General features: G+C 34.7%; 1 protein-coding gene across 5 annotated transcripts in view; it reads right to left on the bottom strand.

Annotated features, from left to right (window-relative positions):
• Nucleotides 1-554: 554 nt before the first annotated feature.
• GULP1 (GULP PTB domain containing engulfment adaptor 1) overlaps nt 555-27,716 on the bottom strand; it is a 272,666-nt gene continuing 245,504 nt past the window's right edge. The window contains exons 8-14 of one of the 5 annotated variants that reach the window (XM_056111742.1): nt 25,704-25,820; nt 25,428-25,508; nt 24,947-25,039; nt 12,357-12,581; nt 9,808-9,946; nt 8,893-8,987; nt 555-2,457 (exon numbers count right to left, since the gene is read on the bottom strand). In XM_056111742.1, the coding sequence (XP_055967717.1) occupies nt 2,386-2,457; nt 8,893-8,987; nt 9,808-9,946; nt 12,357-12,581; nt 24,947-25,039; nt 25,428-25,508; nt 25,704-25,820 (822 nt within the window). In that variant the 3' untranslated portion in view covers nt 555-2,385. The remainder of the gene's footprint in view (nt 2,458-8,892; nt 8,988-9,807; nt 9,947-12,356; nt 12,582-24,946; nt 25,040-25,427; nt 25,509-25,703; nt 25,821-27,716) is intronic. The other 4 variants (XM_056111744.1, XM_056111745.1, XM_056111743.1 and 1 more) reach the window with 4 other exon arrangements.

Genomic DNA, 27,716 nt, shown 5'->3' with positions numbered 1-27,716 from the left:
GTATGACCGAGAATTAGACCCAAAAGCTCTATAACTGCTCTCATGGTGATTCAATAAATAAAATTATAAAAAATAAAAAAAAGAAAACCAACAATGAGCTCTATCAATTGTAACTGCTTCACAACTAAATAATATTTACTCAAAGAACTAAAATGTGTGTGGGCTACATAAAATGAAGTGAAAGGTGCAGACCTTTCTTCCTTCCATTTTAAATAACAAAAATATATCCAAGGTAATTTTATAGATCCAATAGGCTTTATTAACTTATGTCTTTCTCTGTCTCTCTCTTTCACTACCTATGATCCATTTTGTGGTAGGGAATTTAATTATGTGTAATAACTTCAAAATGTATCAGGCTCAAAGAACTATGAACATGCTTTGCTGCAAGAGCCTAGGTGACTCCAGGCAAGTTGTGCACCTTCTAGCAACACAATATGTAATTGAGGATTGAGCTGGGATTATTACCCCTAACACTGCCAGTTCTGCATCAACACAAAGAAAGACTGTACCAAATGACAACTATTTAATGAGTAAATTACACAATTCAATGTATTTGAAATCATTTATTCTTGGCAAAATCAAACATTATTGTTTACATAGAAATACAAGTTTCAACGAGATTTTCAAAAAATGCACTGGTGAAATAAATGTTCATAATTAATGACTAATTATGTACTACTTAATCATGCCAGTAGCAGAATTTCTTAACATTAAAAATTTTAAAGTACTACCTTAAATGTGCAAATACCATCTTAGTAATCTATTGTATTATCATTGATAGTAAATGGCCACTAAATATATAGCTATTACATAAAGCTTTTTAAGTACAATAAAAATACAAATTCTATCTGTTAAAAAAAGCCATTGGAATAGCTTCTAAACATCCTCATTATATAAATTCCAAAATACTATGTGACAAACAAAATTATAAAGAGTCTTCTTTATGAAACATACTAACCTCTAATTAAGGTACAGCTTAGCAGATAACAAACAAAAAACCAAAAAAAAAAAACAAAGAAGGCTTATACAGACCATAAGTTATTGTGGAGATACATACAAATATAATATTGCATGAGCATATTTGATTCTTTTCCTAGAGAAACGTACCTTTAGCATTTGAAGACAATTGCCATGAGTAATTGCCACGAGTGAAAGAAAAGCATATTTTGAGCATCACTGCCATCTAATATCAGATCTTTGATTTTTATTTATTATAATGTGATGAACCAAATAATTAATTTAGACTATGGATATTTGTCATAATGAGTACAACTTAGAATCTTCTGTATAATAGTATAGGAAATGTATAGGGAACAAACAGTTTTAAAGGACAATGTTCATCAGTACATTCGAAGATTCTAATGATTATTTTAATTAAGGATTAAACTGACCAACTCGATCTTGTGAAAATTGAGACTCTGTCCTCACCAAGTCAAATACAAAGTAAATTTTCTAAATAATATTGTTGATGTATACAGAATACTTGCCTTGATTTTAATATCTCAAAACTAATGTTGCATCATAAAATAAGCTTTGGTTAGAAAATATCTTTATCAAAGAAGAAAATAAAAGGATAGTTCTAATTCAGTTGAGAAAAAAATGTATTTGGCAAAGTAAATAAGAGTAAGAGACAAGTACATAAAGTACACAAAGCATATATTCCAAATGAGTTTTTAAGGAAAAACATATCAGATGATATTAAAGGTGTTGGATAATATTGGATTACAATCATATTTTGAGTGTTTCTGTAAATAGAAAACTTCCTTTTTTCCTCTCATAAGTTCTATTATGAGTATGACACTATTACCTTTTATTTACTAACACTTTAAATGCATTTGGTTTAAACATTGGAAGCTGGATTTTAATTTGTCTCATAATAATCACATGTCTGTATTATATTCAAATTTATATTTTTCAAAGACATAAACAATCACTTACACAAAATGACATAATCATTGGCAACATACTTACTGGTTTGAATATAGAGCATGTTAGTTTGGCATTGATAAATTCTTCAGAACTTTGAAAGTATTGATTTATAGTTTGGATTATTCAATAGTAAACTATTATTCCAAAAACTGAACAAAAGTTTTCTAAACTAATTTAAAGTAGACCAAAGGATATATTTTGGATAACTTGTTTTTCAATTATGAATTAACGTACAACAGGAAAAGGAAGGAGCATATAGGCAGAAACATAAAGGCAACTGTTTTTAAAATAAATTCAAGACTGAATGTCTGAAGAAATTTTACTAAAATAATTGTTTAAAAAGTTATTCAAAAATATATTGGCACATGTGTAATATCTGTTACATAGTAATAATGAATGATATATATGTATATGAAAGAAAACTGAACATGGGATCAGGATCTGTTGTTCTTGACATCAGCACCTGCTGTCTAATGGGTCAAGACAAAATACTGTGCCTTCGAGGGTTAATCCCATTTTGAACCCCTCCTGTAAAAGAAAGTAAATATCACTGCATTAGAAAATTTTTGGGGTGGGGGTAGGGGATATTAGGAAAATAAATGAGATTACAAATACTTCAAATCTTCATGCTTTTATAAACATAGAAGGATATTTTGGTCAAGTATTGCTCATAAAGTTTAACTTTTTATATATGTGCATAATCCAATAAATTCTTAACATCCATAGCATTTTATATATATTATGATACATCTACACAATGGAATACTATGTGTCTGTTAGAAAAAATGGAGTCATGAAATCCCCTTATAAATCAATGAACATGTAGAGTATCATGCTGAGTGAAATGAGTCAGAAGGAGAGGGACAGGCATAGAATTATTGCACTCATTTGTGGGATATAAAAAGAAAGAGAGAGACTAAGGCCCAAAGACAGAAGAATCAAGGGCCAGGAGGATTGGTCCATGGTTTGAAGTCTGTTCCAAGTGCTGGGAGAGAAGGCATTTGGGATAGAGAAGGGACCACTATGATAATGATGGTCGGAAGTGATTGCTCTGGGTGGGAGCTGTGTGCTGAAAGTGGGTAATAGACCAAACATAATGGTCTCTCAGTATTGCAAACCCTAAAAGTAGGGAGAGAGAGAGAAAGAAGAAAAGTGCTGGCCATAGAGGCAGGCTGAGGGTGGTGGGGTGGGGTCGGGTGCTGAGTTTGGCTGGAGGGATATTGGGGGACATTGGTGATGGAAAATGTACACTGTTGGAGGGATGGGTTAATTAGAACATTGGATGATTGAAACCAGATCACGAACAGCTTAGTTACCGTGTATCTCAGTTATTCAATTTTTAAAAATTAATAAAAGTGAGGTTAACTCTGAATATATGAGATCAGTATGCACGAAAGACTGAAATAAAATATAGAGTTGTTTTTAAGAACTTGATACTTATTTTAGTAAAGTCTATTATGCTATTCTATCTAAGCTTAAATATACCCCTATTGATTTTAAGGATTAAAATTCATTTAAATATGAGTAAAATGATTAAATCTCACACTGATGAGAGGTTCAAGGTAGCCTTAACCTTTCATTTCTGTCTCCTTATCTAGAGGCCCAATAAAATAATTTTAGTAAATGCAATGAGTATTCTGTGAATATAATTTTAGGAGACAAAACTTCATCTGCTACTCCTGCTATTCCTGTAGTTGCAAGCTGTTGCTTTCAATCCTATGTCTTCCCCTCCAAGCAAGTTTTAGATATTTTCAGAAATTAAGCTACTTTGATTTATCAAATGTAAGTATACAACTGACATGAGTCTTTACTAATGGTCACAACTGAGATATGAAAAAAGATATGAGATATGAAGTCAAACAGATCCTGTTTTAAGCTATCCTGTAGCAGTGTCTCTCTCTGTGTGATTATATTTATATATCATGATTATATATTTTATATAACTATCCTACTTTTTAATGAAAAGAACTGGAATTTTTTCCTATATTATTGATAGTCTGAAGTGACCATGTGACAGAGTGCCAATAACTACAAAGAGTAGTGTTATTCTTTATATATAATATGTATACACAATATAACACACATATCTATGTTTATCCTGATAGTGTTTATAATTTTTTAAATTATTAATTGAGATTCCGTGGTGCAAATACTACTAATAACGGTTTCTTATGCACATAATTCCAACATCACACAAATTCTCAAAAAACTTTAGCATTCTCAAGAAGCTTTAGTCCTCTGGTCTTCCCTGTGTTTTATTTAATTAGACTGTGTTTACTTTTGTATTAAACACTAGGCTGTATTTACTTGCAAGTTAGAGATTTGCTATCGTTCTGTATTTCCCTGAATTTCTTTTCTTTTGACATACATCTTATGTAAATACAACATAAACATTATCACACAGGCATAGAGTGCAGTGTTTCCCAAAGTGGATCATACTGTCCACCTCCTTAGTTGATGGGGAGTAGGTGGGAGTGCAGGGGTAAGTAGGGTCTTTCTGTTTGTTCACTTTCAATTTCCAAGGGCACTGAATAACTTTTCTTCTGAAAAGATGGCATATCAAATAAGCCTGAGAAACTTTGATTTTGGGAGAAAAAATAGGTACAAAACAATCAATCAGAAAAAAAGACAATGGTAGGTGATATAAAGAGGATAATTTGTATGATGTCTGAGGGATATTAGATACTTGGTGGTGACTATACATAGAATATTTATATATTCACATTAAAATTATGTACACCTGAAGCTTCTACAATGCTCTAAGCCGATTTTATTTCAACAAGTAAAAATGTGAAAGTGAAAAAAAGGAGAAAGGCAAAATAAAAACTTGTAAGTCATCCTTATATGCTATTAAGGCCAGAAAAGGATCAGTGTGTCTACAATACAAAGATCACCTAGCAATGCCATCACTTACGTGGTTTCAAAACTTCCAAATACTTGGAATAGAAATTATAGTTAGTGGAGTAAAAATTAAAAGTACATACCATTATTTTTAAAGCATATTTGTACCACAACAAGAAAAATTTTGTCACATATTATAAATACATACAAATATAAAACATATGACAAATAGAAAAGATAACACTTTAAAAATACTGCAACTAAAAATTTTTAAGTATTTTTTGGAGATTAGAGATCTGTGGACAACCTCTGTTTAGAGAAATAGGCAGGTATATGGAATGTATTATCAGTACTTGACAGTACTGTTCTGAAAGGCAAAAGAGCAAAGTCAAATAAAATCAAGCTCTATTTCTAGCACAAAAATGTGTATCACTTTAAAGAGTTCTTCCACGGTGTTTTTATAAGGCTTATTTTAGTTCCCGGAGATTAATTACTTCAATTAATGCTTTGTTATATTACTCCTTGGTTTCTTCCTTCCCTCATAAGTGAAATGTCCCATACATTTCTAACAATTCCTCCTAGGTCTTATTTTGTGAATCATCATTTAGTAGCCATAATGACTACTGTCATTATGAAGCCTGCTAAGGTTTCTACATCCCTTAAATCTTAATTGCTTTTTTGGGGGGGCTAGTAAAGGGAACTAGTCACAGTCAACAGTGCTCACGCACAACTCAGCTTGTGTGAAGGAGCAGGTGGTGCTGGGAATTTAACACACCTTCTTGTTTGCAAAGCATATGTGCCATCTTCCAGGCCCCTCCCCTTGAATTCTAAAACCTCAGAAATGCAAATGAGGCTTTATTCAATTTACGTAATGAAAGATACTATCATAAATTACACACACGATAATTTTTAAGGTTATTAATATTTTATGAAATAATTTTCCAGTTCTAATTTCTTATTTTAAAAAGGAGAAAAGAAAGCATATCAGATAAGAAAAAATATTCACAAATTTAAAATATAATTGGTAACATGATGAAATGTGCCTTTTCAGTATTCTTGTTTTCTCCACATATTTTAAGCCACTTTACTTTTTTTGGGTGAGGTGAGTCACACCTGGCAATGCACAGGTATCAGGTATTCCACCTGGTTTGCGCTCAGGAATTACTCCTGGCAGTGCTCAGATGACCATATGGGATGCTGGGAATCGAACCTGGGTTGGCCATGTGCAAGGCAAATGCCCTACCCGCTGTACTATCACTCAAGCCCCTTTAAGCCACTTTAAATAATACATAATTATATTATTTATTTTTTAGTCTTAGAAGAATAATCTTTCTCTGTTATTTTGTTTTATTTTGATTTTAGGGCTATACCTGAAAGTACTTGGGCATCAAATTTAGGGCTCACACATGAATATCATACTTCTAAATGTTAAGCTGTCTCTTCTGCCCATTCTATATTATTTGACTCCCTGTAAACTAATTTAATGTCTATGCAATATTCATTAGTGTTCTCCCAAATCTTCCAGTTGACATGATGCCACTTAATGCATAATTCTTTTAGTCTTAATTGACTTGTTATATTTCTTCATTATTGTGCTGAATTTATACATAATGCTTTGGAATAATCACTGTCAAAATAATTTGGTCATTTTTTACATGCACCAGAAGCTTTAAATACATCACTGATTTCAAATAAATACATAATTTTCTAACAACTTAAAAGTAAAATATGGCTTATAATTTCTGCTTAAATTCTTTAAGAATCTTCTTTGAGACATCTGTGATTTCCTTTGAAAATGAAAAAGAAAAACGAATGTTTCAAAACCTTACACTGAGTCAAATTTTTCTATTATAGTTAAGATAAAATTATGACATAATGTTTACATTGCATTAATTAGGCTAACAAGATTAAAAACAAAAAAAAAGTCATAGACTTTCAATGAAGGAAATGTTTTTCTTTAATTAAAGTGACCTTTCAAGTGACCTTAGATTAAAGAAATAAATAAGCAGTGAGGTGGATAATGGGGCAATGATTAAATTGCAGGAAAAATAACCATAACACCTAGATTGTAAAACCTTTTAAAATAATTATGAAAATCAGCAACATCTATTTGAAACCAGCATTTGAAAATTTATTGAGTAGAATATGCAAATATTACAGTTTTAGATTTCAGTAGTTGTACATTTTTTAAAACCTTATAAAAATATATACCAACCATCTCTGTCGCTACCCAGCATGAAAGCAGAAAAAAATAAAAGAGACATGAGCAAAATATTAGATATGGCATACTTGACAGCAAAACTTCACAGTTTAACCTTACTTAGTATATCATAAAACCATTCGGTGCAGTGATTCTCAAACTGGCTCCCTATAGAAGTCTAGAGATATATACTTATTTTATTTACTTCCAAAGCAAAAGGGAAAATTAAGTTTTGTAAAAATATCTTAAAAAAACAATAAAAAGTGCTCTTTATAATAATTTGAATAATTTCTGAAAACAAAGTCTACCACATAAATGCCCTTATAAAATATGTGATTTTATATAATATTAGTTTTAAGCAGTATAATGTTAATTGGTAAAGTTAATGGAGAAGGAAAGGAATTGATTTCAAATAAAACAGGATTCTCACTAAATAATTGTGTGTTTTGTGACTGAAAATTTTGTAGTACTTAAAAAATAGAAAAAAGATGGAAAATTGTGGTACTTAACTGGATACTCTGAGATTGACAACAGTAAATTTAGTTTCAACCAAACAACATGATTCATCTTATTGTATTATATTATTTTAGTTTATGATGCTCTTTTGCCTTAAATTATATTTTTTATCAATGGCTATATGAAAGCTATAGTAATAAATTGTTTATAATATTTTAAAAACTTTAAAGAATGTTACAAAAATGTAAGTTTATATTTAGGATTTAAAATAATTTTATGTAAGTAGGAACTATGAATCACACACCATAGTAAGTGCACTTTAACACTTAACATATGTTTTTTGACAATCTCAAGGCAAATGTTAAGTAATCCAACTTTTTTTGAGGGTGGGGCAAGGGGCCATATCCACAAATGCTAGGGTGAGGGAGGAGGAGCTAGCCCATGGATCTGACTACTGCGTGTTCAGCCTGGTTGTGAGTCAACATGGTGGAGCTTGGAGCATCACCAGGGCTACCCATAACAGTGCTTGACAATTCAACTTTTAAGATGCAAGTATTATTATGTTTTCAGCAACAGGAAATTCAACACTTTAGAAAACTAAGTGTGCTCATTGCTTCCATCCAAGTGATAAGGTTATTTATATTATCTTTCTAGTTATTCAGATTTAACCATTAGTAGAAGATCAAAATCTACCTTACGCAAGTAAGGAAGCGGAGTAAAGGCATGGGCTTGGGCCTAATGAGTACATTCTTTTTTTATTGCCTCTCCTCAGTCAGATTCTTAGATTTGGTCTCGGCCTGCATTTAACTGAACAGTAATTTAGATGAAAACTAGAGTACAGTGGTTTCACCAAAATGTAGAGGGTAAATGCAAACTTTATTCTACTGCTTATAAAACTCTTATCATGACACTTTATATACATAATCTTTAAAACCAATCTTCCAGATCAATTCAGAACTGAGAAATAAAAAAGAAGATGAAGAAATAAAAATCCATGGCTACGTTCCTAAAGAAGTTGCTATTGAGTGTCTGCTTTATTTTTAAATAAACCTTAGAAGTCTACACTACAACTACAATACTTCTTTTTTAAGAGACCAATCTTATACTTACAAGAATTTTCCTTTATAGTCTCATTCATAATTTTGAACTGTCTAATTGTTAAATCTTAGGTTAATTCTTATGTGCCTAGAGTAAGGCTTTCAAAATAATGAACCACTAGAATCCATGTAATTTGTACAAAATATTAGATATCTTATTGCTATTGCAAACTGTACTATTTAAAGCAGAGCAAAATCTTATCCTTAGAATGTATAGGACTTTTTTAGCAGAAAATATATATTTTTACTTTAAATAAATTTTTATAATGATAACAATTCAAAGAAAGAATAGTTTTGGTATAATTATTTCCCTTGTCCCATATTACAAAGAAAGGAATCACTTCTCGGGAAATCTATTAAAGTAGTCACCTGCATCTCATCTAATTTTGACTGAATATCTGGAGGGAAATCCCCTGCTCCACAGTTAAATGGGTCAAAAGGTTCTGCTCCAAACAGGTCTCGTTCTAAAAGAAAGAGAACAATTTTGTTAAATGACCAGAAGCAAATATGGTAACTTAATTCTCAGAGGCAGAATATCTGAGTTCACCAAATGTTTTAAGATATACAGGAGTAAATAAAAAAATTCAAGCATGAACAACAATTTTTTTTGGTCACAGTTTCCTCACATAGGGTTGATAAATCATGGCGTTTATAAATTTATGTATTTCTTTCACTAAGACGATCCAAATGCTCTGATAATAAACAATTTGAAACAAAATTTTTTAAATGTCAAAAATGTTTAAAATCACTACTGGAGTTGTTGTTTCTATTCATCAAATGAAAGCATTAAAAACAAAACTCCAAACAAAATTAAAATATAAAGTGCCTTGTATTATCATGTAAAAATGACTTTTAGTAAAATAGTTTCAAAATCAAAAAACATTTTTCAATGAACTCTGAACTATAATAAGGTAAAAGTAAAGGCCCTCCCGTTGATCGTCGATTTGCTCGAGCGGGCCCAGTAACGTCTCCATTGGAGTCTTTGTTGTTACTGTGTTTGGCATATCAAATACTCTCGGTAGCTTGCCGGGCTCTCCGAGAGTGGCGGAGGAATCGAACTCGGGTCGGCCATGTTGGCCGCTTGTAAGGCGAACGCCCTACCGCTGTGCTATCGTTCCAGCCCTTGAACTATAATGTAAAATATAATTAACTGAATTTCACATATAGACACACAAAAGTTCAGTAATCAAAGATTTTAGTGAGGATATTAGCATATATAATTATTTGACATTTAAATGGTATAAAAATACAACAAAATAATACAGAATTGTTTAGAGAGCTTACTAATTTCAGTAGATCTACTAGGTACAGGAGGTGGCTGTGTGCCATTGCGAGTGGGTAGTGAAGATGGGTGTGATGTTGGAGAAAATGGAATCATATCAAATATGTCAGTAGAAGGTGACTTAGGTGTCATACTGCCTGCCTGCAATAAAAATAATATCAGTTAGGGAAGTACTTCATGAAGACATATTCTAGTGCTAAGTACTCATGCTTATATATTAAATATATGTATATATAAAACAATAGTAAATTTATGCCAATCACATAAACACAATTTTGTAGGCTAAGGTAGTCAAATATTGGGATTTCATATGATTCAATTATGCCAAAGCTTGCTGACAATGTTATTTCTGCAAAAAAAGTTCTCAAATATGTTGTTAAAAATGGGAACAATATTATTCTATAGTAAGTAAAGTAAAGGCCTTCCCGTTGTTCATCGATTTGCTCAAGCGGGCCCAGTAACGTCTCCATTGGAGATTTTGTTGTTACTGTGTTTGGCATATCGAATACATCACGGGTGGCTTGCCAGGCTCTGCCGTGCGCGCAAGATACTCTCGGTAGCTTGCCGGGCTCTCCGAGAGGGGCGGAGGAATCGAACTCAGGTTGGCCATGTTGGCTGCGTGCAAGGCAAACGCCCTACCGCTGTGCTATCGCTCCAGCCCATATTATTCTATAGATATATTAAAAGATTATTGAATTCTCTGTATACTTAAAAATAATTTCCATTTGCATCATAGATTTAAAGACAGTTTAGAAACTATATAAAATATCATTTTAGAAGTTTAATCTATAAAAATGAAATTTTAAACAAAAAATGAACATAGATTATAGTCATTAAAAGTAACACTGAAATGTAATTAATAATTTAAAAGTAGAATATTTTATTTTTAATCTTTTATTGAAATGGTTTTTAATAAGCTCCCTTATGAAATAAATTAGCAACCATAAAGTATATCTTCAAAATTATTAGTTATCTAGAATCTAGCTTTTTACACGGTAGGTTTTGACCTCTATATAGGGGATCACAGCATTTTTTGTTTCCCTTTGGTTTTTTTCTTTGGTTCTGGAGTCACACCCGCTGGTACTCAGAGCTCATTCCTCATGGTACTCAAGGTATTGTATTTTTATATACTAAAGGTCAGCCAATTCCTCTACCCCTTGTACTTAAATCTGTGGCCCTGGGGTCACAAGTTTTTTAAAAAATGTTTTAAAATATTATCTTGTGATGAATATCAGTACATTTTTTATTTGTATACCTGGAGTTACATAAAAATTTCTTGGGTGAAAAAGAATAATGAGTGCAAAAATTTCAGAAACCCTGATTTAGACCAATTTTGGCCAAGGGATAACATAAGAATGAAACACTCATCACTTTGTATGACTGAGGAGCAAATAAAAAAGAAAAAGAATCCTGTTTGATGAGGAAAAGTAAGAGGAAGAAAATTACTTTGGAGGACGGAGGCTTCCTAAACAGTGTTCAGGAGGCCTGGGAGTCCCTTTCTGCAATTCTGGGCCAACCATGCCAGTGGCTCAGTATTATCGCCAATGGACTTGGTACTACTCCATCCACACACGGTGATGGTACTCTGTTCACTCTGAGGTCCTTGTGTATGTACAGGGCCAATGCATAACGTAAGAAAAAAAACACTCATCATTATGTAGACTGAGGGACAATCATATAAAAATAAAAGGAAAGAGAATTCCCTCTAGGTGACGCTTGAGCACAGCCTTAACTCCTGTACTACTTCTCAGCTCCCCAATTTTGTTTCTCATAAAAGAATATCAACAGAGGTTTCTTGGAGGGATTCATATTAAAATTAAAGTTCCCAACAAACATTTACTTTTTATTCATATAGAGTAAAGATCATGAAGAAAAATAAGACATTTTGTAGAAAGTGTGACAGATTTGCTATGGATTTAACATGATTTGTTTTTTTCATGTGGGAGAATTTTTGTCGTTTTAATTATTAGCAATCTATTTACCTTACTGGTCATAAATATATCCCCAAAATATATTTTTGGGGATGACTTTATCTATCAGCGACTTTATCTTTTTCCTTCTACTAGCAGATTTTATCCTCCTAAATCATCCATGCTACCATTTTCCCTGGCTTCCTTTCCCCAATCTCAGTTCAGTAAAGTTCTATAATTGAATTAGGACAAACAAAGCAACCGACATATCTTCTCTCCTTCCATATTCTCTTAGCCACTAAGCTCTTTCTCTTTTCATATCAAAGCTAAACTAGCTTCGTTCTCTCCTCAACTCCTAATCAATATTTGTTCCTTTGCTCTGAACTTTTTGGAAATCCTCTTCCCAGTAGCACGGACGACCTCATTTTTCAATTGCTGTGTTTGACGGATCCTTTGAAGTATCTATCCTATTTCATCTTTCTTTGCATTCGTACAGCTTCACCATACAGAAAGGATCCATGTCAGATGGCACAGACTGAAGACATACCTGATGTTTCCATTACTATAGAAATGGAACATTTCAGAAGAATTAAAAAAAAGGAAGTGGGATAATAAAAATATTTTTCTTTTTAGCAAATTACATGAGGTCTTGGAATGCTGTTCCCACTGATTGGCTTGGAAAGGCCCCATTTAGAAGGTGGTGGTATTATCAGTCCCAGTGATAGTCTGGAATCAGGCGGGTTGACAGGAGTGACAGTAATGGAAGAAATGTTTACACAGGAAGATGAACCATCACTACTCTGCCAGAAAGAGGATGAACATCTCTGAAACCCATGTTGCTCATGATCAGACATTTTGTGCAGCAGCTGTAAGGAAATGACAGAAAAATACACTAAGGAGAAGACAAGGAGGAAAGAGAAAAGTATAAGTGAAAGTTCACTTGCAAAATGAAACTGTAGGAAGTGAAATGATACATTATTCCCAATTGACTTTTCTAAAGTTAAAAATCTAAAAATACCTATTTTTCCCTTCCTAGGAGTCCTTAGACTCTGCATCATTTAATTTTATCACATTTCATTGAAATATTTTATTTTTTGATAGAAAATGAAATACTGCATTCATTAGGACTGAAGAAGAGTGAAGAAAATGAGTGAAGTCTGGACTTTTGAGGACCCTGAATTAGAGGCTCTGTCTTCCAGAAATAAACTATCATATTCAAGTTCTAGGAGCTGGAGAAACAGCATAGAAGCTAGGGTGTTTGCCTTGCACGTGGCCAACCCGGGTTTGATTCCCAACATCCCGTATGGTCCCCTGAGCACCGCCAGGTGTAATTCCTGAGTGTCTGAGCCAGGAGTAACCCCTGTGCATCACTGGGTGTGACCCAAAAAGCAAAAATAGAACAAAACAAGTTCTAATGCTTCTGCATGTTGCATGCCCGCTGATTGAGCCTGACAGCTCTCTGCTTTCTGTGATCCCTGATGCCAGGTATATGTGGACACCTCAGCTAGAGTAGTGGAACCCTTGGCAGGCCCCACAAATGATAAAAAAAAATAGTGTACTCTTTTTTGAGTATACTAAAAAGTGTGTGGCCAGGAAGTGTGTCCCATTTTAGCATGTGTGAGCACTCTGAGAACTTCCAGCACGCATTGCTTCCAGAATGTGCAAGCATTACAAATGATGGAATGTGATCCCAGATGAGCATCAATGTAAACACCTCAACCAAATGCATACAACGCCCAGGGAGGACCACAACCAGGTGTGTGATCTCAGGTGAGTAATGCAACTAAATGTGGGAGCATGTCTGGAGTCTGTGTGATACCTCCTAACCCCCAGCCCTATTACAGCAACATTGACAACACAGGGAAGGGGCAAAAATAGACATTCTTTAGAAAGTATTAGCATTAACAAATAAACACTGTCCTCCCGTTGTTCATCAATTTGAGCGGGCCCAGAAACGTCTCCATTTTGAGACTTGTTGTTACTGTGTTTGGCATATTGAATACGTCACGGGTAGCTTGCCAGGCTTTGCCGTGCAGACGAGATACTCTTGGTAGCTTGCCGGGCTCTTCGAGAGGGGCAGAAGAATCGAACCCGGCTCAACTGGGCTGGCTGAGTGCAAGACAAACACCCTAACACTGTACTATCACTCCAGCCTAAACCAGTTAAATTAAGACACCCAGAAAAGAAATTAATGTTCAGAGTCTGTTACTTAGAAAGGTAAGCAGCAGAACATACATTTAAAACAACAGGACTCTTCATCTTTTCAATAGGATCTTTTCAATAGGATGAGAGTTCCAAAAGGCAGTTTTTTTCAGGGTAGGGAGAGAGAATGAATAAACACAAGCAAGCAGTCCATTGTAATGGGTCTGATGTATGAGTCTTTAGATGATTTCAGGAGCTATTTCCATTATAGGATGGAAAACTATCAAGGGCTGAACTACAGAGATTTGAACTGTAAGATGCAAAAATGGTCAAAACATCAAGACAAACTGAAAGCAACAATTAAACCATTTTCCACTTCCCGTGACTATACATGCAACAGTCCAGAATGAAGCTGCTGGTTCTATCAATGCCCCCATTCTCCCCCAGGGAATGGCTAAGACTAAAGGTCAAAGTGAAGAATGCAGAAGCAGAGCTTTGGTTTACTCCAGAGGGAAACCTGAACAAAAGATGACCACTGGTATTTTTAATGAATTTTTGGTGGTGGAGAGGGAGGGGTTGGTGTGTAGGGCAAGACAGCATTATAGGGGTCAGTCCTGGATAGGGAAAGAGGAAATTGCCAGGGATAGAAAAGTATAAGTAAGGTATGGAATGATCTTGGAGCAAAGTATGTATCACTCTAGTCCACTGGATAATGTGGTCACGGCAGAGAAATCAAAGAGGGCACTTGGCCTAGGGGCCTCCAGCAGTGAGGAGTGCAGATATGCTTCTGAGCACTGCCAGTGTGGGAGTTGAGGGGCTTGTTTTTCTGACTGCATATCCTCCCTGCTAAGAACTAACTGCTGTAGGGTGGCCAGCAGCCCCCCAGGAAACTTGCCCCCAAGAGCTCTGTAGCTAAGACTGGACTGTAAAGATCACATATAGAATTCTGGTACCACCAGCTTGTTAGAGATAAAACACATTGGATATTTAACAAATTGATAACAAATTCTTTGTTAATGCATTCTTTATTTTTTGATTAATATTCCAGCAATTTTATTACAGTAATTTTTGAAATGCAAAAAGATACGAATATTTGTACTTTGAAAAATATAGTAAGGCAACAAGAAGCAGTTGTTCTTGGTCACCGCCACTGTCACTGTTCTCCCATTGTTCATCGATTTGCTCGAGCGGGACCAGTAACATCTCCATTGTGACAATTGTTACTGTGTTTGGCATATTGAATACATCACGGGTAACTTGCCGGGCTCTGCTGTGGCAGGCGAGATACTCTTGGTAGCTTACGGGGCTCTCCGTATCATCAGAATATAACATAAATCAGATTCCTCTACATTGTTTTGTAACTTGTATTGGACAAAAAGTATTTATGAAATGACTTAAAATTGAAGGTTCAATTCACTTAATTTAAAATTCTTTGTATTTTTCATGGTATTTTTATTTTCTACTTCCTCTGAGTGGTAAACTGATATAAAGAATGTATATAACTTAAAAATAATCAAGAAGTTAAATGCTTCAATTAAGAGGTATCTTTATATTTGAAATGGTAAGGTAGGGATATTTGTCAATAGTTATGGTATGTAGAATTTGGAACTCCAGTAATATCTTACTGAATCACAGATATCCTATCAGTTATCAGCAGCCCAAATTGGTGAAATGTATCTTTTTTGGGGGGCTACACAGGTCTTTTGAAAAAATGGTAAGTCAGTTGGGTTTTAGTAATACACACAGAGCCTTGTTCTGTTTTTAAAATTTTTTTACTTGAAAACTTAGAATATCTAGAAAGTGGTCTGCACAGTTTTGTAACTGTAATTGCTAATACTGAATATCTGCTATACTTTGTAAAGTGAGTGAGTGCATTCTAACTTATTGCTGCCACTCTATGTCTATTTCTTACATTTATGTCACAGCTGGGGCTCTGGCAATAGTTCAATTTGAAATTGAGAAGTTAGAAATTCAAGTCAAGGAATTACTGGTACATCCAATTCCTTCTAAGAATAAAATCTAAGCTCAGCATGTTTAAATGTAGAGGTAAATTTCAGTACTGCCTTATTCTGCACCAAACTGAAAGACCTACTGAGAATAAAAACATGTTAGCATAACAATTAAATGTTATTAGGTGGGCATAGATAAAATATTTTGAGCACTGTCTCTAATTGTGGAGATCTAACTGGATCAAGAAACTCATTTGAAAGCTGTTACTTTTAACTATTTGAGGGTACTTATTTGCTGGAGCAATAGCACAGCAGGTAGGGCGTTCGCCTTGCATGCAGCCAACATGGCTGACCCAAATTCAATTCCTCCACCCCTCTTGGAGAGCCCGGCAAGCTACCGAGAGTATCTCTCCTGCACAGCAAAGCCTGGCAAGCTACCCTTGACATATCTGATATGCCAAACATACATATTAGATATGCCAAACACAGTAACAACAAAGTCTCATGATGGAGATGTTACTGGGCGCGCTAGAGCAAATCAATGTGCTACCATTATTTACTCCCTTATGCTCATTCCTACAAGTCCTTTGGTTTTAAAAAGGTGTATAGAATCTGTTCTAAGATGAATGAGAAATTCTGATCAATATCTATGTGTAGAAATCTGTGCAGAAACTGCTAGGTTATAAGATCCACCAATGAAGGGTACCTCTATTTAAGATTCACTGTTAGTTTTGTACATTTAAGTAAATAGTGGTTTGGTACCATGAGGAAAATTTCAACAAAATATTGACAAAAAATGAATAACGTCCTAAAGGATGTGTGTGAATCTTTCAAGAGATATAAAATGCACTGAAATAAACAAAACAAATGCTATTAAAGTTCTGGAGCTAGAGAGACAGTCCAGTTGGTGCTTGCCTTGCTTACTGCCGACATTGGCTCAGTCCCTCAGTACTGCATATGGTAGCTAGAGCACCACTAGGAGTAATCCTTGAGCTCAGAATCAGGAATAAGTCCTGAACACATGTGGGCATGGCCCACCCTCCTCCCCCATGAGACGGGTTAAATAGTTCTCAGGTAATACATAGAGAAATATTAGAGCATGAACATTTTATTTCATGCTATCAGTTGTTTGGATAATATAAATCTACAATGACCAAAAATGTAAGACAACCTTAAGATTAAAATTTAGCACATGATAATTATGAAAATAGTAGAGTTTCATGGAAAATTTAAAGTATTTTAAATGTATAGATTGCTTAATATTTCTACTTAAAGACTGTTGGATTATAAATAATATTGAAGATGGGGAAATTTATAAGAAAGAAGATTAAGGATATAAGAATTTTTGGAAGCTATCCTTAAAAAATTATTTATTAATTCACATTTTGTTTCTTGAGTCACACCCTATGGTGCTCAGAGGCTTGTTCTGGTTTGGGAGTTGTTCCTGGATGTGCCTAAAGGACCACGTTGTGCTGGAAAGCAAATCAGGGTAGGTAGAGTGGTTGGCCATGGTTTCAATAAAAGTAAGATTCATAGTTCTGAAATACATGAAACTATATGGGTCCCATAAATGTCTTAGATCTTTCTATATTGTTTTGCTATTAATAATTCATTATCTGAAATATTTTTAAGAATATTTAGTGAAGCAAAATAGTTTTACTTAAAGTCATTTACTTATAGAAATGTGAGGGGAAAGAAGTAAAGAAATATGTATGTATCTTTTTTTTTCTTTTTGGGTCACACCAGTGATGTTCAGGGGTTACTCCTAGCTTTGCACTCAGGAATCACTCCTGGCCGTGCTCAGGGGACCACATCGGATGCTGAGAATTGAACCCATGTCTGCCACGTGCAAGGCAAAAGCCCTACCCATTGTGCTATCGCTCCAGTCCCTGAAATATGTATCTTAATATCATTTTCTAAATGTAAAACAACTTGTAGAGTTTAGAATTTATAGTAACATGTATTTGCTTTGTTCAGTCTTCTAGATGGACAGTGAGTTTATGTTGGTTGTCAGACCTATTATATGTTCTTACAAGAGTACTGCGAGTTAATCATACATAGCCAAAAAGTAGAGAGACAGAAAGAAGGTGACTGCCACAAAGGCAGGGGGTGGAGTGGGGTGGGGGTAGCAGGAGGGATACTTGGGACATTGGTGGTAGAAAATGTGCACTGGTGGATGGATGGGCTTTTTTTTTGTATTACTTAAACTTAATCATGAAAGCTTTGTAACTGTATTTCATGGTGATTCAATAAAATAAAAGTACTGTAAGTTAAAAGATATGATTGTCTACGTGTATCAAAGAGAAAGGGTGGAATGAGGAAAGATTAAATTACTTACTCTGATAGTCCTGATCACAAATAAAATGAGAATCTATATTCCATCTCTTTAGCCATGTTTTTATGAATTTATAATCATTTTCATACATGTAACAATTATAAAAGTGGAATTGTGGACCAATAATCTTTTGGGGACAAGTTCAAATGTCCTCAAATCAATGAACATGCTTAAAATGTATGTCTTTGTTTAAAGATTCACATTTAGTTTGCTGTGTAATTGAGTTTTCACATTCTGGTCTTGCCTATCATACTTCAATAGTAGTTGAGAAAACATTTGAGGAAGATAAATAGGAAGTTTTGTTTATCCACAATGAAATACACATTTTAAGTGTAATTGTCCTATCAAGTTTAATCAGTGGTCACACAGTTGTTTATGTAAAGAAGGAATTTTATCCAGCAACACTTGGTTAATTGAAAGGGAGACTTTTATTTTACTTAGCAATAGAAAAGTCCAGTATTTCTTTGGATACAATTTTATTTACTTAACTTCTTGGAAATGGTCTGATTTTGCTTGATAGTTCTATAGCCAGAAAAGTGAAATATAGGCATCCAGACATAAGAATCAAGAGGAACAATTTGATTTTTTCTATGCCACATTTTATATGGAACAATCTTCTGGAGGCATTCATAAGGCTAGGAGGGCAGAATAAACCCTTTTTCTGATATAAATACAGGCAGTACTGCCATGTGAATGTAATAAATGGAAATCAGATTGTTCCTAGATAATTAGTACCAAATGGTGGAAAACCCAACCTCTAATCTATTGCCAAACCACTAGAACACAGTAAAAAGCAAACAACACAGTCAAGTAACGGAAATTTCTTCGTGTATCTAAATGACTGAATAAAATAAGGACCCTGTTTCTAAAACCAATGAAAAGATTTCCATAATTCAGTGTGGTTGAGATTGGTAGAGATATGTAATATGGATACTATAAAAGGCTATTTTTTTGCAATAAAAGAAAGTCATGATAGAAACAGAAGTGGTATTTAGGAGACATGTAAGCATTCTGTTTGTGATGAACAAGTATAAAAACAATAGCATGTCAACCTTTATATGATAAAATAAAAATATTCATTATGCATATAATGAATTAGCTTTAACTGAAAAAATTTAAGATAGTATGAAAGACTTTATTTTCTTCAGTTTTGTAATGTATTTCCATACTGAGCTAAAAGAATAATTTTTTACTTTTTTTTTATTCCATAAACTCAGACTAGCACTGTAGCACTGTCCTCCCATAGTTCATCAATTTGCTCAAGTGGGCACCAGTAACGTCTCACAACAAATTGTGAGACTTGTCACTGTGTTTGGCATATGGAATACATCACGGATAGTTTGCCAGGCTTTGCCATGCAGGCGAGATACTCTCTGTAGCTTGCTGGGCTCTCCGAGAGGGGCAGAGGAATCAAACTCGGGTCGACTGGGTCAGCTGCATGCAAGGCAAATGCCGAAGTTCAAATTATGTACCAAAAAAAAAATTTTCTTCATTCAAGTACCATATATTGTGAGTACAGACATTCTTAAATTTCTGATACATGCATCTAAAAGCTTTCTAAACATTTAAAATTGCCTTTCAATACACAACAAAGTTTTAAAAATAAAAAATATTGTTTTTTTATTATTCACCTTACCCAAATCATGACTGCTTCAGAAAAATGGCACCATCACCAGATACATTAGGAAAAATTAGTATAGAATATCCCTGACACTGGAGCGATAGCACAGCGGGTAGGGCGTTCGCCTTACAAGCGGCCAACATGGCCGACCCGAGTTCGATTCCTCTGCCCCTCTCGGAGAGCCCGGCAAGCTACCGAGAGTATTCGATAAGCCAGACACAGTAACAACAAAGTCTCCAATGGAGACATTACTGGGCCTGCTCGAGCAAATCGACGATCCCTGACACTGTTATTCTTCAAGTAGTTGCTAATTCAGCAAATGTTGAAAATTTTACTCCTGAAAGGAATCAGTATCAAGTTCTGTAAGACCATCTCAATTAGTAAAATTCTAGACAAATCTAATTTTTTCCTTTCCTAGATTACTGAAATAGATGTTTACTCCATTTTTAGAACAACTCTTTGGTCACATTGCAGCTCAAGGTACCTATAGTAGACAGAGGACCAATTATCTGTGTAAACATTTAGGTGAATGAATTTCACCTAAATGAATGAATTTAGGTCCAAGGTGCTGCTGACCCTACTGTGCATAGGATTTTAAACCTCTCAGTGTTTGGGGACTTCAAGGCTGCACTCTGTAATGCTCAGGGGAAACTGCAGTGTTGAAGATAGAGCTAGGTATGTGCTGTCCAAGGCCTTAACTCCTGTTTTCTCTGGCTCCTTTCTTAAGGCAATTTAACAAACAAGTCAAACACCTTTATTATGTCCTGCAAAGCTCTGTAAAATCTAGACATTAGCTCGCTCTCTCATGACCTCTTTAAACTTTGTGGCTGTTAGTCATTAAGTTCTAATTAAAAAAGACCTTGTCATTCTTTCAGTCCTTTTATTTGACTTCTTTGTCATTTGGAACTCAATTCAAATATCAAATTGTCAGTAAAATTTTTCTTAATTAGATTCTCCATAAAATGTTCCTACTCATTATCTTGTTTTTATTCACAGTGTATCTTAGATCTGATTTTTTTAATTATATGTAATTACCTTGTGCTTATTAACCATCCCTCTCTCTTTCCTATGATCTGTAAGTCTTGGATGGGGAGGGCTCCCAATTGCAACTCAGGGGGCCTGGAAGCCCCTGTGATGATGCTCAACCAGACCAGTGGATCAGTTAAAAGGCATGAGGGTGTGATACGACTTGATCCCTGTGATGCTCAGTGTCAATAACTGGAAAGAAGGCCCTACATCAGCAACCAATTTTCTTACTAGCTAAAATTCCTACTTTGCTGAAATAAAGGGTTCTAGAGTATCATATGACCACATTAAAAGTCCAATAATTAAACTTCTATAAAGGTTTACAACTGGATTAAATGTATAAAACTGGCAAATATGAGAATGAAGTCATACACTTTATAATATCACATAACTGATATCATACATATGTATGATTATTCTATCCAAAGCTCTGTACAGATTAAATGAAATTTCATTCAAAATTTCAATAACATCTTTTAGGAACTCTACTAAAAATGTATGTAATCAAAAACCTCACCAGAGTCCAAAGATATTCTAAGGGAAAAAATAAGATGGGAGGTTTTCTTTCCATGGCTTTAAATTATACTACAAAGCTATAGTAATCAAAACAGTGACACTGGAAAGAAGAAAGATCATCAGACCAATGGAATAGAATTAACAGCCTCCAAAATTAGCCCTTATATGTGTTATCCCTCAATGTCAATTAATCTATGAAAAACATTAATCTATGATTAGTGTTAGAAAAGCCACTTAAAAATGTATAGCCACATTCAAAAAAGGTACATCGATTTGCTCAAGTGGGTCCAGTAACGTCTCCATTGTGAGACTTGTTACTGTCTTTGGCATATCCAATACACAAAAAATTAATATGAAAAGAAATATGCATGTCTATATTCATTCCAGCACTGAGTATAACAGTCTGAATATTAAAATAATGCAACAGTTTGATCACAAATGACTAGATTAAGAAATGTGGTACATATACACAAAGGAATACTATGCACCTCTAAGAGAAGATGAAATCATGTAGTTCACTGCAACATGGAGCTAGAAAGATGGTATAGGGGTTAAGGTGCACGATTTAGAAGCAGTCAACCCCAAACAGATCCCTGCTACCACAAATGGACTTCTGTAAATTTTAACATATCTGAAATCCATTTTAACATATTTGAAATAAATGTATCTACATTTAATGTTATGGTAGTTTACTGCACAATACTATAAATAAACTTAAAAATAAAATTATGTGGAGGTACAGAGCCAGTAACAGGTCAACCTTGTACCTGCAGGGCGACTGTATCAGCAGCCTGATGGTGCCTTCAGACTTCCTGATATCCCAAAATTGCCACTGGGCCTCTGACCAGACCCAAACAACTAGGGACTAAGTTTCCTGAGAAATTTAAAGTCCAAAAGTTAGGAATGTGTGAGGTACACCCCTGAAGCACCTCCAGCTCAGCTATACAAGCGCATTTATCGGCCTTGCTTCAGAGACTCATAAATAAATCTCAAAAGAGATCAGAGGGGGAGTGAGAGGGTAAGTGGTGTGGGTGGTGGGAAGGAATACTGGGGACATTGATGGTGGAGAATGGACACTGGAGGAGGGATAGGTACTCAGTCATTATATGACTGAAACGTAATCACTAAACTTTGTAAGTCTATAACTGTATCTCACGGTGATTCATTAAAAATAATTTTTTTAAAAATAAGAAATCAAAAGCCACAGTTAATCTTGTACCCACGCAAGGCTGATTGGATTAGGGTAAATCAGAGGGGGTGGGTCAGCCTGATGCCTGCCCAAGCAGAGTCTCTGGCAGCTGGTTGCTCCCACAATACAAAATCACCACCATGGCCCCAGCTGTACTCCACCATCTTGGGAGGGACCTGTCTGAGCTATCATCTCCTGAAAATTCAGATAGGTGGGTTTTGTGACTGAAATCTCCAGGCTTTCTCAGGGTTGGGATGGGTTACCTCCCTCCACTTTCCTATACTCCCAGAAGCACCAGCAGTCATCTCCAAAAACCAACTCCAGCATCCCATGTACGTTCTTCTACTAGTCTTGCTTCAGAGACCCATTAATAAATCTCAAAAGAAATTAAAAGCCACAGTTGATCTCTGACAAGTGCAAAGCTGAACAGACTTTCCATTTTCAGTACTTTAAAAATTGCTGTTTAATGCACATTTTTCAAATCTTTGCTCTTTGTAACTCCATGAAGCTCTCTCTTTTGATAAAGAAAATGCACAATGAACAAGATTTAGGTTTGTATCCACATGCTAACAAATCTTGTATTTTACTTGTAAATACTACCATTGAATAAAAAAAGCTACTTTCCATTTGCAGTAAATTTCAGGAACAACTAATAATCTTAGTTGAGTGCTTGAAAATGTAACCTGCCCTTCATTTATCATTACTTAATAGTATGTCTTACAAAATGCCTTATAATTAGACTTCCAATAGAATCCATAAGAATCTTATTCCATTTGGCACGAAAGGTTGAAAAGGAATCTGTGTTGATGCACATGCTGATTGGAATAGGGGATAAATGATTTAAAAAATAATAACAAAGCTCTTCAATTATGATAGTAAGGAGACAAAATAAGATGAGTTATAATAAGGCATGAATAGATATTTCCAACTTCTCAGCATGTATAACAGAGCATAGAAAATGAAGCCCAACTTCTCTCATCTCTGCTGTATCAAGTCCACTATTACAAACCAAATACCAAACAATGGGAATACCAGTGTTTAAGTGTGAGAAGATGGAATACAGAGGGTTTAGAACAAAATTTATTGACCCAATGCTAGAGCACACCCATACTTAAAACCTTAAATGCAACTTCATGAAACTATTCTACATTTTATACTACATTTCAGTCCTAGATAGCAAATATTTTCATTAAATAGGGTTTTGCTGCATTAGTCTATTAAACTCAAATTGACTGGCAGATTAGAATCTAGAGCACACTTTTTAGACATTTACAAATTCCGTGTATTTCGGTTCTCAGCCATCACATTATAGCTATATATTAAATATTTCAAAATAAAATGTACACTTTAATGTGGAACATTCATACAGATGATTCAAAAAGAAAAAATTCTTAATACACACTTCAGAAAAAAAGTGATGTTCGGAATTTCAGCATCCTTCAAAAATTTCAAATGGGGCTGGAAAGATAGTACAGGAGTTGTGGTACTTGTGTTGCAGAAGGCCCATTCTGTTTCAATTCCTGGAATATTCCTGGAATATTTCCCAAGCAGAGCCAGGAGTGATCCCTGAGCACAGAGTCAGAAGCAAGCCCTGAGCACTGCTCCAAAGCAAAATAAACGGTCACGGGTCACGGTCCTCCCATTGTGCATCAATTTGCTCCAGCGGGCCCAGTAACATTGTGAGACTTGTTACTATGTTTGGTATATTGAATACCTCATGGAAAGCTTGCCAGGCTTTGCCGTGAGGGCAAGATACTCTCAGTAGCTGCGGGCTCTCCGAGAGGGGAGGAGGAATCGAACTTGGGTTAGCCATGTTGGCTGGGTGCAAGGCAAACGCCCTACCAGCTGTGCTATCACTCCGGCCCAAATCATGAAAAAAATGGCATCATACAAGAAACTGGAAAAGTGACAAAGTAAAAGCCAGTAATTTACCTATAAATACATGAGTGTACTCTGCTGTCACCACCAGTCATTTTTAAGTATGAAATGTAGTTTTGTCACTCCTTTTCTCTCTCCACAGTGAGAACACACATTGTATATAATTATAACAAGAAACTAAATTTTGTTGTGCTGACAGTCTAGTTTCTATAATGAAGTTTAGTACTCCAGGGGTAAATTGAAAGAGACCATAAATCTAGCCTCGATAAATAATAGTCCATAGAAATGAAAGAAAGAATATTCCACAAAGAGAAAACAATCAACTAAAGGCCAAGTTCAAGAAAAGCACAAACTAAAGAATGCTATGGAGAAAGAATCTTGGTCTAAACAACTGAGATAATTTTTATTCTTAAATTAGACTATTTTTTAGCGCCTTTCATCTTCATTTATGTTACATTTTAAATATGATCCCAGAATATTATTTGATTACTTGAGTCACTGCAGAGCTGATGATCCAAGATGCTTTGTGAATTCTTGTTTCTAAGAAAAATATGCACATATTCTGTTATACTTACAGGAGAAGTTGATACTTGGGTTATTCGTAGCTGGTTCTCTAAATCTTGTACTTTATTTTTGAGTTCCACATTTTCTGTTTCTAAATCTTGAATCTAAAAATCAAATTATTATTGAATAGCCTTTAGAGATTTATTCTTGGAAAATACTAGCTATTATATTTGCTATATTCATTAATAGGAGTTCATGTTATTTAAAATTTTAATGTACTCTTATGTATGAGGAAATGAAGATAAATTTGGGAAGCTAACAGAGAATTTTATATTGATAAAATATATCTATATTATTTAAAATGTTGTATGTATATGTACAAATTTCTTGTTCTTAGTATCTATGTATTTTCATCTTGTACTCTTCAATCTGTACCCATAATCTTGTAGTACAACCACAAGACAGTGGAACTTGCTTATGATGGTTCTGAAGAGTAGAGAAAGGGTGTAATTTAATTACAAAGGAATCTGATCTGCATGGGAAACCACTTACCCAGCATCTGCTGCTTCTGCTGCTCTGATCCCCATGAGAAGCATCAGGAAGTGAAGCAAAGTCACATGAGAACAATAAGTTCTTGTGGGAATTCAATATAAAATGGTTAAAAACTGTGCAGGGGATCAGGAACGCAATATTATAGGAACACAGTGAAAGCAGTTCCAATCAGTGTGGGGAAAATTTAATGGCAGGTCTTCTAAATCTGTTTGATGATATGCAAGTTTTCCTGTGCTTACATCACATGAATGTGAACAACAAACTAAGTTTACTCACTCTTTTCTGTAAGCCTGCAATCTGTTTTCTTGTTTCAACATCTTTTCCTCCAGATTCTAGAAATTTCCTGTATGCCAGGTCAAATGCTTGACCAATTGTTAAAGTTATCTCTTCGGCCTTCACAAAAATCAAAGAAAATTTGCATTTAAAGATAAATATGTCAGACTGTTCTTTGAAATCAAGAGAAACACTCACATTTAAAGAGGTATTTGACAAGGGCAGTGGCTGGGGTATTCTAAACAAAGTAGTCTATACTAAAATATTTCACCTCCTATTAATGCATAACATTTAATAATGTTATCACAGTTAAATAAAGAACCACTGAAGCTATCCAATTTCTCATCTCTTTTAACATACTATTTGTTATTCCTGACCTGCCAACTGCAATTTTCTCTCACTGATTTGTCACTTATTTCCTAGTAAGGAAAGTTTGCTGAACCTGGAAGGAAACTTGACAGACTGGCAGGTGTCTATGGAAAACCTGAGATTGCTCTAACTGAGGAAACTGCTATTCAATTCCAGTTAATCGCTGGCTTTGTGAAAATGAGAGATATCAATCAAGTTGTAACATTTCATATAATCCAGTGAGATAAAATATCTGAACTTTTGTGAAATCTTCCAATTTTAAGTGATAGTAAGTTGCATTTTTGTAAAGTGTTTGTGTAGTCACAGTCAGTCACAGTCCTCCCGTTGTTCATCAATTTGTTTGAGCGGGCCCAGTAACGTCTCCGTCATGAGACTTGTTGTTACTGTGTTTGGCATATCGAATACATAGCAGGTAGCTTGCCAGACTCTGCCGTGCGGGTGAGATACTCTCGGTAGCTTGCCGGGCTATCCGAGAGGGACAGAGGAATCGAACTAGGGTCGGCCATGTTGGCCGCTTGTAAGGCAAACACCCAAAATAAATGAATGTTACTGGAATTTGGTTTCATACATAACTCTCACAGACCAATAATCTATCAACTAGAAATTGCCACAAATATCTCATAAATTCACCAGCTAATTCTCTGTTCTCATAACCCAACAAATATTAAAGTACTGCACAATGTAAGTAATAAATATTTGCTTTGAATTTTAAAGATATTTGAAAAATGCTTTAAATTAATCTGACATATCACAAAAATGCCTTATTTGATTTCAAGATGTCTGACGCACCAAATTTGTAATATTAATTCTTGAAAAGGTCATGTTTTGGGTCAGGAATGTAGTTTAGTGATAGGGTATATGGTTAGCACATGAAAGTCTCTGGATTCAATCCCTAGCAATCAATTAAGTCATTTAATAAAAATCATATACAAACAATAAATAAATCATAGATACCTCAAGAAATCAAGGGATATTAAAGAGAAAAATAATACTTAAGTTATTTAATCTCAAATTTTAAAATTTTATTAAATACTAGGATTAATCCAAAATTGAAACTATGCTTCTTAAATAAAACTTATATTTTTTAATACTATTGCATTTTGTAGTCCTCTATTTGAAAATAGTTTTTAGCCATACATATACAGCGATTTACCTAGTTAACAAAACATTCAAAATATATACCTAAAATGACAACAGGGGGCTGGAGCTATAGCACAGTGGGTAGGGTGTTTGCCTTGCATGCGGCCGACCCGGGTTCATTTTCCAGCATCTCTTATGGTCCCCTAAGCAACACTGGGAGTAATTCCCGAGTGCATGAGCCAGGAGTAACCCCTGTGAATCGCTGGGTGTGACCCAAAAAGCCAAAAAGAAATGACAACAGACTACATTTTATAGCAAAGAATTTAAGAGTTGCATTAAAGAATAATTTTTGAAAATGTAAAGGTCAGATATTAAATTATGTGAGCCTCATTATTCAAAAAATATATGGAATAAAACCTGGTGGTTAGAAGTTAATTATGCATAATTCTAAAACACAATAAAAGCAAATAAGATGTATTACCAAGTTTTGATGACCTTTTTATTTTCTAATTTCAAACTTTGGGTAACATACTTGCATTTGTTTCATAATAAAAGGTCATTTTGAGC

This window comes from Sorex fumeus, unplaced genomic scaffold, assembly GCF_029834395.1.
Source record: "Sorex fumeus unplaced genomic scaffold, SorFum_2.1 ptg000014l, whole genome shotgun sequence".
Classification (NCBI taxonomy): Eukaryota; Metazoa; Chordata; class Mammalia; order Eulipotyphla; family Soricidae; genus Sorex; species Sorex fumeus.
Note: the sequence above shows the minus strand (reverse complement) of the source record. Positions and strands in the feature narration are given on the sequence as shown.